The 17,018-nt window shown below is 36.3% G+C and overlaps 2 protein-coding genes across 2 annotated transcripts; both read left to right on the forward strand.

Annotated features, from left to right (window-relative positions):
• Positions 1 to 894: 894 nt before the first annotated feature.
• LOC311581386 (olfactory receptor 52J3-like) lies at positions 895 to 1,830 on the forward strand (the record flags this gene model as incomplete). The annotated part of the gene is made up of 1 exon (XM_084753555.1): positions 895 to 1,830. One exon carries the CDS (start codon positions 895 to 897, stop codon positions 1,828 to 1,830), a length of 936 nt encoding a protein of 311 aa, XP_084609681.1.
• Positions 1,831 to 16,085: 14,255 nt separating this feature from the next.
• On the forward strand, positions 16,086 to 17,018 carry LOC311578464 (olfactory receptor 52E1-like; the record flags this gene model as incomplete). Its single annotated transcript, XM_084748306.1, has 1 exon — positions 16,086 to 17,018. One exon carries the CDS (start codon positions 16,086 to 16,088, stop codon positions 17,016 to 17,018), a length of 933 nt encoding a protein of 310 aa, XP_084604432.1.

The following is a 17,018-nucleotide window of genomic DNA, read 5'->3' on the forward strand; positions in this document are numbered from 1 at the left end:
TTGAAACCTTAGAGAGGAAACTGTTACAAATGTTGCCCCTTCCATCTGAGGAGTCTCAGTCCAGGCATGTGTTTGATTTTGGACTCGTGTTTTGGCACCCATAACAAAGGAATTAAACAAAAGCAAAGAGATTAGTGAGAGGGGTAGAGTGAGAAAGGAAGAGGGAATAGGGGGGCCTTTTGGGACAATATACTCAGCTTACAATAGCTCTCAATTGAAAGTCTTCTTATGTAATATAGTAGTACTATGAACGATGAATATACATATGGAAAATTTAAAAACAATAAAATTAAAAAATAGTTCTATTTCGAGTATGAATTGTATCGCCATTGAAAAATATTTTTGTGGGACATAAGAATAGTCAAATTATGCTCAGATTAACAAATAAGCAAAAACAAACCAAAACCAAAACCAAAATCCACCACCACACAAAACACTAAAATGAACAAAAGATGTTGATGGGGTGGTCATAGAGCTAGAAGGACAGTGGGCAACTTTTAGTTCTTGGGTCAGAAGCAAAAACAAGTTGCACAGTGCAACTTATGTTTCAGATTGAACATAAAGGATTGCAAATCAGTGAATTTATGAAGACAAGCATTCTCCATAATCTACAAGCAATATATTTCATGACAGTAGTGGATGCTTGAGAGAACAGATAGGAACAAATATGTATTGGTCTGTGATGTTTCCTATATGTACATGTACATATCACTTAACTTATAAACTAGCAAAATTAAAAATTAATAATTATCAATAAAATACAGATGACCACATACTGTAATACAAGTTATATGAAATTAGAAAAAAATGTTCATAGAGATATTTTAAGCTAAGCGTATTAAATCCTAGTTTTTCTTTCAGAGGTGGTCAGCCACTTCTCTCGTCCATGGCAAGATGATCTACACCAACTTTTCCACCTTCCACCCAGACACCTTTTACCTTGTTGGCATTCCAGGACTAGAGAATGCTCATGGATGGATTTCCATGCCTTTTTGTTGTGTTTACTTGATGGCGTTGCTGGGAAACAGTACAATCCTGTGGATCATCTGGACAGATCGAACTCTGAGAGACCCTATGTTCTACTTTCTGGCCATCTTATCAGCCATAGATCTAGCTCTCTCTACATCCTCAGTACCTCGAATGTTAGGGATTTTCTGGTTTGGTGCCCACGACATCGGTTTTGGGAACTGTGTAGCTCAGATGTTTCTGATCCACACCTTTACAGGAATGGAGTCGGCGGTCCTGCTGGCCATGGCATTTGACCGCTATGCTGCTATTTGTGTACCGCTCCACTATACAACCACTCTGACCCCCCGGGTGCTGGTAGGCATTGGTGTGGGTATCGTGATGCGCCCAGTCCTGCTCATGTTGCCCATTCTGTACCTGACCCACCGTCTGCCCTTTTGTGAGTCTCGGGTTATCACCCACTCCTACTGTGAACACATGGGCATTGCCAAATTGGCTTGTGCTAGCATTCGCGTCAATGGCATTTATGGTCTCTTTGTAGCTTCTTTTCTTATTTTGGATGTGATACTGGTTGGAATCTCCTATGCGTTTATCCTCCGTGCTGTGTTCTGCCTCCCTTCCAAAGATGCACGGCTCAAAGCTTTGAGCACATGTGGCTCACATGTTGGGGTCATGTGTGTTTTCTACACGCCCTCCTTATTCTCCTTCCTCACTCACCGATTTGGCAAGAAAATCCCTCCTTACGCGCATATTCTTGTTGCTAACCTCTACGTGGTCATCCCGCCAGCCCTCAACCCTGTAATCTACGGTGTGCGAACCAAGCAGATCCGTGAGCGTGTTGTCCTTACTTTCACTTCAAAATAGAACAGTCCGTATCTTTCTAAGAGTTGTAGCTGTAACCCAGGAAGTCAGTTTTAGCACTGTTTGGGTTGTTATCTCAAGATAATTACACAAGAAGATCCTATAGTGATTACCGGGAACAGGTATTGAGAATATTTGGTGGTCTGGAATCCTTATGTATTCCTCTGCCTGAGAGTTCAGTGTCAGTGTTATGTTATTCTCCTTATTGGATTCCATTCCTGAAGAGAGGAGAGAGAGAGAGAGAGAGAGAGAGAGAGAGAGAGAGAGAGAGAGAGAGAGAGAGAGAGAGAGAGAGAGAGAGAGAGAGAGAGAGAGAACTAACCCCATTAGTCTTTAATACAGAGAACACATAAAACTCTGTGACTATTTGAAAATTGTAAAATATTCTACTTGGAAATAATTACCTGATTCCAGCTTCCTTGATTTTCTGTGATAAAAATGAAAATAGGAAACCTCTTTATGTTTTTCTCAAGCGTAACTTTAATTCATTGAATTGGCCTGAGATTATCAATAGGCATTAAGTTTACAAATGTAACTGTTTTACTTTTCATCAACAGCAGTAGGCACCACATGCGTTCACTCTGCTGCTACCACCTTTGTGAGCAAGTGTGAAATGTGCCCAGCATCTATGCAAAATATGTAGAGATTGTTTATAAGAAAAAATTAATGTACAGAATTTTAAAAACAGCATTTGAGGCCTGAAACATTGCAAACATGAGAGAATTATAACCTCAAAATAAAAGTTCAGACTCAACTACCTTAATTGTAATTATCTGGGCATTTTTTTCAAACATTTTGCATTGTATTCAAAACAGATAATTATGCCAGAACTTCCAAGTCATAGGCAATTTTTTATTATAATTTCAGATTTTCTGTTAACAAAAGATATTTTACACAGAACTGAATAATCAAATATAAAAAGAGTGGCTACTTAGGCACTAGAAATAATTTCCAGATGGCAAGTTCATCATCACTTGACATGAAAAATACCTTTTTGCTATCTTCTGTCATTACTAAATTGACTAATACTCAGTGCTTACAAACATAGACACTAGGTATTTTCAGTTACCCTAAAAGTGTCTGGACTTAATTAACAGGATTTAAGAAAAATATTATCTAAATATTCAAGAATCATATTTCCTGTGTTTTAAATAAAATTGGCTGTATCATTTTTTAAAAGTAACACACAAGTATGGTATACACAGCTTTAATTACAGTACCTGAGAGGGAGTTTCAGGTGAGTTTCTCTGAGTTGAAGGCCAACCTGCCCTAAAAGCTAATTTCAGGATATCTAGGGCTATACAGTGAGAACACAGCCAGACATTATGGAGAATATGAGAGACCTTGGAATATTCAGCACTAAATGGAATGCCTTCAAAATCTCTCCCCTCAGAGCTCAAGGAACCTAGAGGCCAAAAGAATGTAAGAGCCAGAGGGAATGGAGGAATCTAAGAAAACACGGATCCTTGTCAGTGGGATCGATCGACAAATGAACTCTAGGAGACTGAAGCAGCAAGCACAGGGACTGCACAGGTTTGCATCAGATGGTGCCCTAGAGCTGAAAGGAGAAGTGATCACATGCCCCATCCCTAACCCAGAAGCAATCTCTAATTGAGGACCACTTGCAAATGAAAATTTAGTTTTTTTTTTTCCAAAAGGGTCTAACAGGAGAAACAAACTACTCTGATGTCCAGCTGTTGCTGGATAAAAGGTGGCCAATATCAAGTGAATTCAATGGTATCTTTGGCGGATCCTTTTCTCATTATGTCATATAAGGGCTCTTCTTCTTTTCCCCAATCTCTTATTAGTTATTTATTTTATTTTTTATTAGATATTTTCTTTCTCTTCTCTGTTTTTTAACCCTACAGACCGTTTGCATATGTATTATGGTTTCCAGTTTAGTATTATTATGGCATTTCTGAGTATGAAATAGATCTGAGTATGCATAGATCTCCCCTTTTTAGTGCGTTTTCTTGAGATTTTGTTTTCCCTTTTGCTTGTTTATTTTGTCCAATTTTGATGTGCTACTTTTTTGTTTGTATCTTATTTTTACTATTTTACTAAAAAACAAAAACAACATTAAATAAAAAACAAAAACACCCTACAAATTTATAAGTGATGCTATGTAAAAAGCAAATTGTTACTTACTGTGAAAATGTGTGCCATTAATATGTTTGAACATATAGCTGTTTTTTAATACATAGGTAGGTTTGGACAAAGCAACAAAAAGACAACAAACTCAGCTAAGAATATCAAAGGACGTTAAATCTTTTGTAAGGAAGATATGCAACTCTCTAACAATTTGTTATCAGAAAAATGAAAATCAAGAGCTATAGTAACACCATGGTATATAAGCCATGATAGGCATAGTATAAGAAAAGAGTAAATCACAACTAGTGGTGTGGAAAACGTCACTTGGATTTCTCAGATGTGGCTCCTGTAACTGTCGAGTTGCTCTGCTGCTTTTTTGATATGCTGACTTAGAACTTTGCATATAGCCACAAGGTAAGTAGGTAAATAATGTATGTTTTTTAGATCCAATTAAAAATACAATTAGTGATGCAGATAGATTGAATGACAATGAGAAAATGCAGTCTACAGAAACAAGTGGCAGGAGGATATAGTAGGCATAATCTCAAATTTGTAGAAGAAGAAAACATAAAATGTGAATTCACTGACAATCTGACCATCTATTCTCACTCATGCTACCTCACAAGCGGGCATTGTGTTCACACCCAGTGATTCATTCCAGAGAAAAATATGTAGGGGGATTTTAGAAGATAAAATCCAATTTATACGCTAGTCTAGCTGCATGTTTGTGAGTTTATTACAACAAAATGATTTCATATGAAAAAGGAGAATACTAAAAGTGATTCAAAGTGACAGGAAGTTGACAGTCAGGTGGACGATATGTTGCCACACACCAAATTATCATGTGGAAAATGCAGATTTCTCTCCATTCCTTGGAATAACCTGCTAAACTCAAGTGCCCTAGGAAAGAGTATCTTACTGAGTCAGGTACATATTTCATTGCCAGAGAGACAGAACGCACAGGAGGGAAAATTCTCACCATACACGTTTGAACCAGAAGAGAACATAGAAAGGTACAGTCCTCTTGTGATACTCAAAAAGAAATGCAACTGAAATGTTAATTAAAGTAAGTGATTTATACATATATTATATTAGAAGTATAGTTTTGAGAGTATTTTGGACTAAGTACTCCCCCATGGGCTTTCTGAATTAGTTGGAAATGTAACCAATGATAGCACACAGGCGGGGGGGGGGGGGGTCCTAATTCACACGCATGGATCTAGAGAACTCGTGAGAGCACTAGGCAAGTGCTCCATCCTTAAGCTATATGCTGAGATTGAGAGAAGATAAACAGCATTATTTCACAAAATGGCATCTATCTATGTGTTTTTTTGAGGCACACTGATGGAAAAAAGTTTTCATAAAATATAATGACCTCTCATTCTCCAATAAGTTAAGAGGTGTAAAGATAATTAAAATACTATTTAATGTAAGTTTGTGTTTTTACGAAAAACAGCCTTAATACGAATATATGCCCTAGAACTCATAGTGACTCCAAAAATAACAATATGATTAGAAATTTTCAAACATAATATGCCATGTTATATGCAAGCATGTAATTATTGAGACAAAATTTGGAGATTTACCAACAATTAAAATATTAAGTTTGAAAATCTATCCATTGCTTAGAATCTGGGGCTAGAAAGTATGAGAATATCTGGTGTCAGTAATAACTAATAAAAATTACACAGCTTGTGTACCTTGTATAAAATTGGTACTTAAGAATAAAGAGACTTGATACCCTATGAGCATATACAGGGGGAGGTAACCCCCCTCAGGAACAGTCATAGGGGAGGGGAATAAGGGGAAAATGGGAGCGAGGGAAGAATGAGAGGATACAAGGGATGGGATAACCATTGAGATGTAACAAGAACAAATTAATAAAATAATATATATCTTGAAAAAAAAAGAATAAAGTACACCTTCAAAGACACTAAAAACTAAGTGAAGATTTCCTAGAAAGCACTCTCCCTTCTGATAAATAAATAGAATGAAAAAAATTAAAATGATATTTAAATGAACATAGCCATTATTCATAATTTCAGGTATAAATGCATGCCTATCTCATAGATAATATAATTAACAGTAAAGATTGTCATAGTGCTATGCTGAATGGAAAGCTTAATAAACACATTCTAAAGAATGCATGAGGCAGTGGAGAGATGGTTCAGTGGTTAAGAGCACTGTCCACTCTTTCAGAGGTCCCGAGTTCAATTCCCAGTGATCGCATAATGGCTCACAACCATCTATACTGGAATCTAATGCCCTCTTCTGGCATGCAGGCATACATATGAATTAAAACTTAAAACAATGCACGAGTGTCTGCTGTGTGTGTATGAAGGGTGTACAAAAATTGTGAGGATGTAGAACAGGAGGAAGACAAAGATATGAGGGGCAGTCTGGAAAATATTGAAACACATGCTGATGAGCAAGTATGTGTGAGACAAAGAGAAACAGAAGGATTTGTGCACTATGAAGAGAGTCAGAACTGGAGGCACATGGGAGGTGAAGAACAGGCTGATACAAGTACCCTCACTGCCACCTGAGGTCATGGTGATGTCCACAGGAGGGATCAGTGCCAATGTTTTTGGCCCATGTCACTGCCAAAGGCCATGAGGATGTACCTGGTCTGAGCTGCTCTCTGGGCTGTGCTGATGTCCAAGGATCCCACTGCTCACCAGCTGCCACACTCAGGAGGGCTGGCCTTGCAGTTTCTGCTGACTTCTGTCACTGCTATGGATTAATGTGACTTTTTGGTGTAGATTATTTGTTTGGACTGATGATATCTTGAGAACACAGAGTGATATTGGTCCAAGGAACTATGTCCAAACAAGTCCAAAACCCCCTGTTACTGTTAACATTATTTCTCCGTTTCCTTTGATCTGTGGTTTAGAAGTGAGGCTGAAGTGTTTAAGAGCCCTAAATAAAGTAGGTATAGAAAATCTAAGCCTACAGGCACCAAATATCTGTGCTCTTAATTATTCATTGAGAGCTCCCAGTATAACACAAGCCAGGCAATTCACAGATATATTCATGAGTCTACAGAGTATGATTTCTTTTTAAATACTGAGCATTTTAAAAGGGAGAGTTGTAGATCAGTAGAGAGTGTATTTGCCTTCCCTCTCCCACTACTCTAGAGTTATAGCATGACTATAGGTAATTTATCTACATTAAAATTTTGCACATAAATTTAAACAGGTTTTTTTTTTTGCTTGAACTGATTCAACTTAATTAAAACTGGAGAGTTCATCTATGCCTTTTAATAAGTAAGAGACAAATTCAGTCAGGACAGACAAACATTCATGAATAAATATTTTAATTTATCTATAATCTTTCCTATCCTGTATAATTTTGAGAGTTTGAAAGTGTCCAAATGGTTATGATTCAGACAACGAAATATATATACTATGTTCACTTGATCAACAGAAAAACTATGAAAATTAAAAAGGAAACCCAGAATTGATGAAGGAGGGGGCTCTCAAAGGCTCTCATCCTTTGCTGAGGAACTATCAGCAGCTCCTGACTGCTGTAAGGAGTAGAGTCAGTTTTCTTTGGAAACATGGCTGATGGTAGGTAGCCCCATGCTACAATGGATGGCCCACACTCATGTGAATACAGATGGGATTAACTGAACTCAGAGGGTTATTAGTTTAAAGTAGATGGGGAGGTGTTTAGAAGTCTCAAATTTAACCTGTGAAATGCATGTAAATGTGACTAAAACATATTATATACATGTATGAAATGTTTGAAAATAAATAAAAATATCATTTAAAAATGAATACCATTTAAAATATCACTTTAAAATTAAACACTAAAGTAAAACTCTATCAAATGTGCATAAGATAAACATGTGAAAAGTTTAATGAAATCAGTGATAGTCTAAGCAAATGTAAGACCTGTGTTCATGCATTGGAAGACTGGGCACCAATTCGGGAGAAGAAAAACAATACAATTTTGCATTATCTTTGGTACTGCAAAATGGCACAGCCAACTCTAAAACATTATACTTTGTTTTCTTTTTTGTTTTTATTTATTCTTCTCTGATACAATACATCTGAACCATAGTCTTTCAGCACCCTCACACCACCCCTACAAATCTTCCCTCTCTCCTAGGTCCACTTCTGCTTCCCTTTCCTTCAAAAAATAACAAGCCTCTAAGGGAATTTCAATGGAACACAATACGATGACACACAGTAAGATTAGGCCTTATATCAAGGCTGGATGAAGAAACTGAGTAGGAGGAAAAGTACCCCCAAGAGCAAGAGAAAGAGTCAGAGACACCCCCACTTCCACTCTTAGGAGTTCCACAAGAACACCAAGTTAGCAGTTTAACATTTATGCAGAGACCAAGTGCAGACCCATTCATGCTCTGCCATTTCTGCTTCAGTCTCTGTGAACCTCTATGAGTCCTTCATAGTTGATTCTATGGGCCATATTCTCCTCTTCTGAAACCCTCTGCGTCCTACAATCTTTCCTTCCCCTCTTCTACTCTGTTCCCTGAGCTCTGCATAACATGTGGCTGTGGGTCTCTGCACCTGCTCTCGTCAGCTGCAGGAGGATGCCTCTCTGCTGACAATTGGGCTTGGCACCAATAGATGAATATACCAGAATATCATTGAGAATCATTCCATTGACTTATGTTTCTTTTTCTTTTATTAATTTATTCTTGTTACATCTCAATGGTTATCCCATCCCTTGTATCCTCCCATTCTTCCCTCCCTCCCATTTTCCCCTTATTCCCCTCCCCTATGACTGTTCCTGAGGGGGATTACCTCCCCCTGTATATGCTCATTGTTTCTTTATGGCCCTAAATTGGATGTCTCCACCTAGTCCCCCTTTAAGAGCTCAAGGAACCCTAAGGCAGGTCAATACATCTGAGTGTTCCTTGTCTATATTCAGTGCATTTTTTTTTTGCATTCTTGTGGAGTGGGCATTAACTCACATAAGTTATTATTTGGTTATTCCCACAGGTTTTGTGTTACCATTGCCTCAGCATATCTTGCAGGTAACACATCATTGTTGATAAAGGGTTTGTGAATTGGAACCGGTGGCTGAAGGCTTATATAGGCACTGACTCCACATCTCCATTTCCAAGGAGCTGTATGGGTGTTTGAATCAATGCTCTATTTCTGTGAAGAAGAGACACCATGACTATGGCAACTCTTATAAAGGGAAGCATTTAATTGGGTTTGCTTGCAGTTTCAGAAGTTTAGTTTTATTAGCATGACAAGAAAAATGGGAGACGTGTGCGCCCACCTCCTAGTGACACACTTTGTTCAACAAAGCCACATCTACTCCATCAAGGCCATGCCACTACTCCTTTCAATATAGGGCTACGCCCTATGAGCCTATGGACCATTTTTATTTACACCACCACATTAGGTGTTGTCAAATAGATGTATCCCAATCTCAGTACTAGAAGATTCATCTGGTGACAAAAGATGTCCAATTGGTACTCCATCTCCCCTGCCGTTCTTTGACAATTGCTTTTATATTGCCTTCATATAAGTACTTAAGGAAGTTAAGTCAAGATCAGATAAATAACTTAAACAGACCTATAATGATGAATGAAGTAGAAGTAGTCATTATAAGTTTCCTAATCAAAATAGCCCAGGGACAAGTGGCATTAAAACTTGTTTGACTTAATCAAACAAGATTTAATGCCAACATTCCTCAAAATATTTTATAAAATAAAAACTAAAGAGACATTTCCAAATTCATTTTACAAGCCCCAGTTTCCCTGATACCCAAACCATACAGAGACTCAACAAAGAAAGAGTATGATAGGTCAATTTTCCTGATGAACATAGATGCAAAAATATTCAGTAAAATACTTGCAGCTAAATCCAAGAACAAATAAAAATTATCATCCACCATGATTAAATAGGCTTCACCCCAGAGATGCAGGGATAAACATACGTAAATTGGTAAACGTAATCCGCTATGTGAACTAACTGAAGACAAAACCACATTACCGTCATGAGATGCAGTAAGGCTTTTGATATATTCCAACACTCCTTATGATAAAAGTGTTGGAGATATCATGGATACAATGGACATAACTCAACATAACAAAGGCAGTTTATAGCAAGCACATAGCTAACATCAAATTAAAAGGCGAGAGACACAAAACCCATCAAAATCAAGAAGAAGACAAGGTTGACCGCTCTCTCCATATCTATCCAATAGAGTACTTGAAGTCTTAGCTTGAGCAATAAGACAACTGAAAAAGTTCAAGGGGATACAAATGGGAAAAGGGAAAATCAAAGTATTTTTATTTTGAGGTGAAATGATAGTTTACATGACTGAGTCAAAAAAAAAATCACTAGGAAACTCCTTCTGCTAATAAACACTTTCAACAAAGTAGTTGAAAACAAAATTAACTCACAAAAATCAGTAGCCCTCACACATACAAATGGCAAATGGTCTGAGGAAGAAATCAGGAAAACAATAACTTTTCAGAATAGCCTCAAATAATATAAAACATCTTGCAGTATCTCTAACCAAGCAAGTGAAAGACTTTTACATAAGTTTAAAACTCATATTCAAGAGGCTGTTTATTGAATTCATTTTTTCACTCACTACATAAATGAATCTATGAAAATAACAGGGTGTTAGACCTATTCCTACTAAGATCTAAGAAACATCTTCATGGTAACTAAAATCTCTGCAAAACTCTATATCCTAGTTCAGATTATTATCAACAAACATTTACAAATTTAGACATTCCTTACTTATATCATGAAATGCCTTAAGGAAAAGTCACGCATAATAATTAATTGATATAAAGTTTAAAATTTTTACCCTAATTCATACATGCATTAAACAGGCAGTATGGGAATTAAACTTTGGTTCACAGTTATTTTCCTGTGCCTAATATTTCTATTCCTAGGCATTTATCTTTTCATAGTAAATTTAGAAGCCCCATCTTACCGCTAATTTTTTTTTCAAGACAGAGTTTCTCTGTGTAGCCTTGGCTGTCCTGGACTCACTTTGTAGACCAGGCTGGCCTCGAACTCACAGTGATCTGCCTGCCTCTGCCTCCCGAGTGCTGGGATTAAAGGGGTGCGCCACCACCGCCTCTTACTGCTAATTTTAAACAGGAAAAAAATTAAGATTTGTGTTTGGGGACTTTGCTTATGCATAATATATAATTAAGATATAAACATATAATATATTAAGGAGTTTGAATATATTTTAACATATAATCTTCAACTTTTAGGAAACTTGTGGGATTATAGTCGAGTCTCATTTTGTAATAATTCTATGTAAAGTTGAATTTGGTTAGCATTGGGGTCAGAGAAAGAATAAAATTAAGCATTTGTGGGATTTAGCCAATAGTACCTGTCTTTGGGGCCTATGAGAGAGAATCTAGAACTAAAGTTACCTTGCAGTGAGGGCATGTGAGCGTGTCTTAGAGATAAGGCAACTAGTTAATCATTAGTCCTTTATCTAAAACTCAGGACAGACTCATTTATTTTCAGTGATGTTATATTTTATATTTACAAAGCATATCTCCAAGTGCCTCTGAGAGGTTTTGGTCCCTGGGGAGTTCAGATGTTTATGAGCTTTATTTTAAGGACCATGCTTACCTATAAAACTCCTGGCTCATTTAGAATTGGTGGTGATGGAACTACCCTGGGCAGGTGAACTAGTTCATCTAGAAAGCTTTGCTCAGAATCTGGCTTTTATCCTAAAGAGTTGTTTTATTGCGACCATTTACTGAGCTGTAGTTTGAGGGGATAAAACACGCGACAGGAAAGAAGTGAAAAAAGAAAGCTAACTGGCCATGGAAAGTGTCTGTGAGACATAAATATAACAAGGTGAGCAATTTCCCATACAGAAGTGTCTACTTTGATGAAGTCGTGTTATTAAACATTTGTGTAAGCAATATGGGAGTATGTGCACATATCTTTACAACGTTCAGTGACGTCTCTGTGTGTTTTTCATTAATTACCTTATCATTTTGCATACTGTAATATTTTAATAAATGCTTACTTTAAATTTATGTTAGTTAACACACATAATTATACATATTTATGAGCCACATCATGTCAATGATGTATAATGATCAGATTCAAATAATTGGAATACCATCATTTCACATGTTGATCAGTTCTTGTTTCTGAATATAATTAAAATCTTTGCCTTTAATCATTTTGAAACAATTATTGTCACCCAAAGTCACCTCACTGTGGTAGAGAACATTAAATAGTTTTATATGTATAATCACCCTTATACCTCTTTACCATCCTGAATCACCTCCCTTTCCAGCTGCTAGTAATGACATTAATTTCCAGTTCTGCCATTTTCTATTGGAATCTTTGAATAAAGGAATAGAATAGAGTGCAGGCATATATATGAGAGAAAATGATGAACAACATAGTTGTTTTTGGTGATATGTGGGAAGTACAGTTTGCCTCTCCTTTTGTAGCTTTGTGCCCCTAGTATTTCTAACATCTCCTGTATTCAATTTTCTATTATATTTATTCTCTCCCTACAATTTAGTTTCAGCACACACTACTCTGATAGTGCTTTTGTTGTTATTTCCTAAATATCCTTTGGATAAAATTGTTAAATATGTATATTTAACAACATGGTGTATTGCTGCAATCATGGTCTTTGAATCTCTGTTCCACATTCTGATAGTTCCTAAGTTAGAGAGTGGTTTTGTGGCTCACCTGAGCTTCACTTCTTTTTCACTATATTCCATAAGCATCATATTTATGAAGATTGTAGAAATAAAATAGAACAAATATTGTAAGTTTTCTGGTACAACATTTAACTAATACTGGTGATGATTTGGAAAATTGTTTAAACCTCAGAAGTGTATCAGACACTACCAAGAATAAAACTTAGAGTGCGTTTATCTTCATAGTTTCATTACTTAAATGTGTGTTAAGTTTACTCATTTTGTATAAAACCAAATTAGGGACTTAAATTACATACAAAGGTATTTATTTAATATATTACAATATCATTTTATATACATTTTACGGGCTAGTTTCAAAAGTATAAAGGGAATTCTCTACATTTAAGACCCATAACATTTGATTTTAAAAATTTTTAAATAAATATTTTTGTAAAGAGAATGAAATTGTGGCTAAGTGGTATGTGGCATAGTACCCAGGATCGTTGGTTTTGGAGAAAAGCCAATCAAATTTAGACTATTACCTTACTACTGTTAGGAGGACCACATAAAAATAAGAATATCAATTCATGTGTATGTAGATAAACTAGAACCCTGGTTCATTTGTAGGATTGAATAAATGTTGCAGACCATTACAAAATATATTATAGGTGCTCCTCAAAAATAAACCAGAAGTAACATATGATCTATCATTCCTGAGTTCTCAAAAGAATAAAAAAATTAACTGATACACAAATCACAAAATAGCATCTTTAATAGAATAAACATTACAGGCCTGTTGATATCACAGTTATGTAAACTATAGCCAAAGTGCTTAAGGACAGTAAATGCCCAGGAACAGGAGCATATAAAAAGAAATGTGACAGAACAGAATGCTATTGTGAAATAGAATACTACTTAGATATAAACAGTAAGAAATCCCACAATTGGCAAAAAATAATGTCGCAATATAGATAAACAGAGTTTCATTATGTTAGGTCATGTAGGCAGTCTGGGAGGAACAAGTAAAGCAGGACCCATATGTATTGGATATCTAAAAGTCACTAAACATATGTAAGCATACAATAAATACAATGGCTGTGGCCAGGGGCCCAAGAGGCAGAGAAAGGGAACATTGCTAATCAGTGTACATACAATTTCAGTTGTAAAAGTATAAGTTCTAAGAATCTAATCTACAAAATTGTGTCTACTAATAATAATTTCATGGTTTACACTTATATTTTATTACAGCAAATCTTTACTATGCATTACTCCACAAAGTAAGTGACTATCACATTTCTGGAGTACTGAAAAGAAAAATAGCATCTATTAATTGAAATAAAGTAAAGGCGGATTAGATTCAAGTAGTAATTACAAGAAGAAGCCAGCTTATGTTTTTACAGTGCACTGTGTAAATGATCGGAAAGCAATGGACTGAAATGGTATAGTCAAAGTTTTTAGAATTTTTATTTTATTTTTCAAATTAGCGTAAGCTTGGCCACAAAAGACAGATGTGTGTGTGAGACAGAGGGAGAGAGAGAGAGAGAGAGAGAGAGAGAGAGAGAGAGAGAGAGAGAGAGAGAGAGAGAGAGAGAGAGAGAGGTGGGGGAGAAGGAGACAAAAATAGAGAGGCAAAAAGTGACAGGGAGAATAAAGAGTTATATCTACGTGCTCTAATATTATGCTAAATAGGTAAAGAATACTATAGTTTCAGGATTAACTAGGAACCAGAATACAGCTAAATAAAATTGTGTAAAAGACAGTCACATTGCTTATTTTATATTGTAAATAGCATTATATTTAATTAGGATGAAAAGATGCTAAGAAGCTAGGAAATCAGTGTATATCTCAGTTATAACATGAGAAAGGTGCAATTTAACTTGCCTACAAAAGAAGTCTACAAAGAAATTACACGGTACAGGAAAAACTCATAAAGTTCAGGTGGTCTTGCATGGAGGCTTCAAATGATTAGAGTTCATGACATTTTCTAAGAAATTGGAGGATTTACAAGGAGATATTTTGAGGAGGTTATGAACTGAGTTTTAAATAGACAGATCTCATAGCCGAGTGAGGGGATGTAGACAGTGGAAAGAACTCCAGTGATTAGACATAGGATGTGGCTATTTAGGAAAAGCAAAAAAATCAAAATGTTAGGAGATATATAGTTTTTCTACAAATGAAGTTTTGCACACTGAAGAGCTTAACATAACCTGGTTATAGAAATGAAAGCAGAAATCACTGGGTGGGCCAGGAATATTTGGTTTTTTTTTTTGTTTTTTGTTTTTGTTTTTTACTTTTTTTCTCCTTTATTAATTTATTCTTGTTACATCTCAATGGTTATCCCATCCCTTGTATCCTCCCATTCTTCCTTCCCTCCCATTTCCCCCTTATTCCCCTCCCCTATGACTGTTCCTGAGGGGGATTTCCTCCCCCTGTATATTTGAAGTTTGATATTTGGAGAGGCATGTAGAGTGTAAAGGTTCAAATGTGTAACGAGTTTGTCAGCTAATAAAGAAAAGGGAAAACTGAGGAAAACTCATCAAGGTGAGTGGCTGAGCACAGAGGTGAGGCAAGACAGAAAATTAATGTCAGATGCTCTTGTCCCAGGATGTCAAATAGAAGTGATATTGATTACATATGTAAATAAGTATATATATATATATGTGTGTGTGTGTGTGTGTGTGTGCATATACATGTATACATAAACAGTGGAATTTCTTTCATTGATTCAGCAAGGCACGCTCTACATAATTATTTTGAATCTTCCTGTGCACTAAAATCTTCTCCTCTACCTTGATAATGGAAACGGAACATAAAATGATTCAATTAAGTTTTCACATATTCATCTGAAGTCAGGCTTGGACTCAGAATAATAATTTCTACCTGTGATGAACAAAGCGCCTAATTTCACCTTTATCCCTTCTGCTATTTTCAATGTTCTATCAAAAAATGTAATGCTAACACTCCCTTAACTATATAAAATATATCCAAAAAGTTTATATTTTCTAGCTGAAACACAAACTATCTTACTGTTGATTATATAATTTTATATATTTATTTATTGGCTCCCTCCATTAGGTTTCAAAATTTTAAGTCATTTCATACACTATCTATCAGTCAATATTATTTATTCCCAAAGATAGAGAAAAATAAAACATGCATCAAATTATTTCAAAGTCTGGATATTTCAACAACTGTTACCTCTAAAGTTTCTTTAAGGTATAGAACTTCCCAAAGGAAAATACTGATACAAGATCAGATTTGTGTATGAATATATGATCTTTGACTTTATAATCTATTAGTCCTTGAAAAAAAGTCATTTAATTTTTATATATGTAAGTACAAAGAGATGCAATAAAGTACTTTTTGAGGTAAAATAAAAACAGCATGAACTTAAGTATTTATGATGGGCTTTGTCATTAGGAAAGACATTTTTATCTAATTCTACAGGAATTCAGTGACCTTGGGAAAGAAGAGCTGGTGTGTGTTAATAGGACATCTGGTGCATGGCATAAGCAGCCATAAAGACAATAGAACCATGGTCTCTTCCAATCACACACAATTCCATCCCTACTTTTTTCTTCTTCTGGGAATTCCAGGGCTGGAGGAAGTGCACATATGGATTGGATTTCCATTTTTTGTTGTGTATTTGACTGCTCTACTGGGAAACATTACAATTATTTTTGTGATTCAGACTGAACATAGCCTCCATCAGCCCATGTTCTACTTCCTGGTCATTCTGTCATCTATTGACCTTGGATTGTCCACGTCCACCATCCCCAAGATGCTTGGAATCTTCTGGCTCAACCTGAAACAGATATCATTTGAGGGTTGTGTTATCCAGATGTTCTTCATCCATCTGTGCACAGGTATGGAGTCAGCTGTGCTTTTGGCAATGGCCTACGATCGCTATGTGGCCATCTGTAATCCTCTTCACTACACACTGGTGCTGACAAACAAGGTAGTATTCATCATTGCTTGGGTCATCCTCCTGAGACCATTAGCCATTGCAATCCCCTTTGTTGTGCTCATCCTGAGATTACCCTTCTGTGGACATCAAGTTATCCCACACACATACTGTGAGCACATGGGCATTGCCCGCCTGTCCTGTGCCAGCATCAAGGTCAACATCATCTATGGACTGTGTGCCATCTCTATATTGGTGTTTGATATTGTAGCAATTATAATCTCCTATGTCCAAATCCTCCGTGCTGTCTTCCGTCTACCTTCTAGGGATGCTCGACTAAAGGCGCTCAGCACCTGTGGCTCTCATGTTTGTGTAATGCTTTCTTTTTATACACCAGCATTTTTCTCTTTTATGACCCATCGGTTTGGCCGAAATGTTCCCAGATACATACATATTCTTCTTGCCAATTTTTATGTTGTCATTCCTCCTGCTCTTAACCCTGTTATTTACGGTGTTAGAACTAAGCAGATCAGAGAAAGGGTAGCTATGGCCATGAAAAAATAA

Source organism: Acomys minous, assembly GCF_964271855.1.
Source record: "Acomys minous genome assembly, chromosome: 2".
Taxonomy (NCBI): domain Eukaryota; kingdom Metazoa; phylum Chordata; class Mammalia; order Rodentia; family Muridae; genus Acomys; species Acomys minous.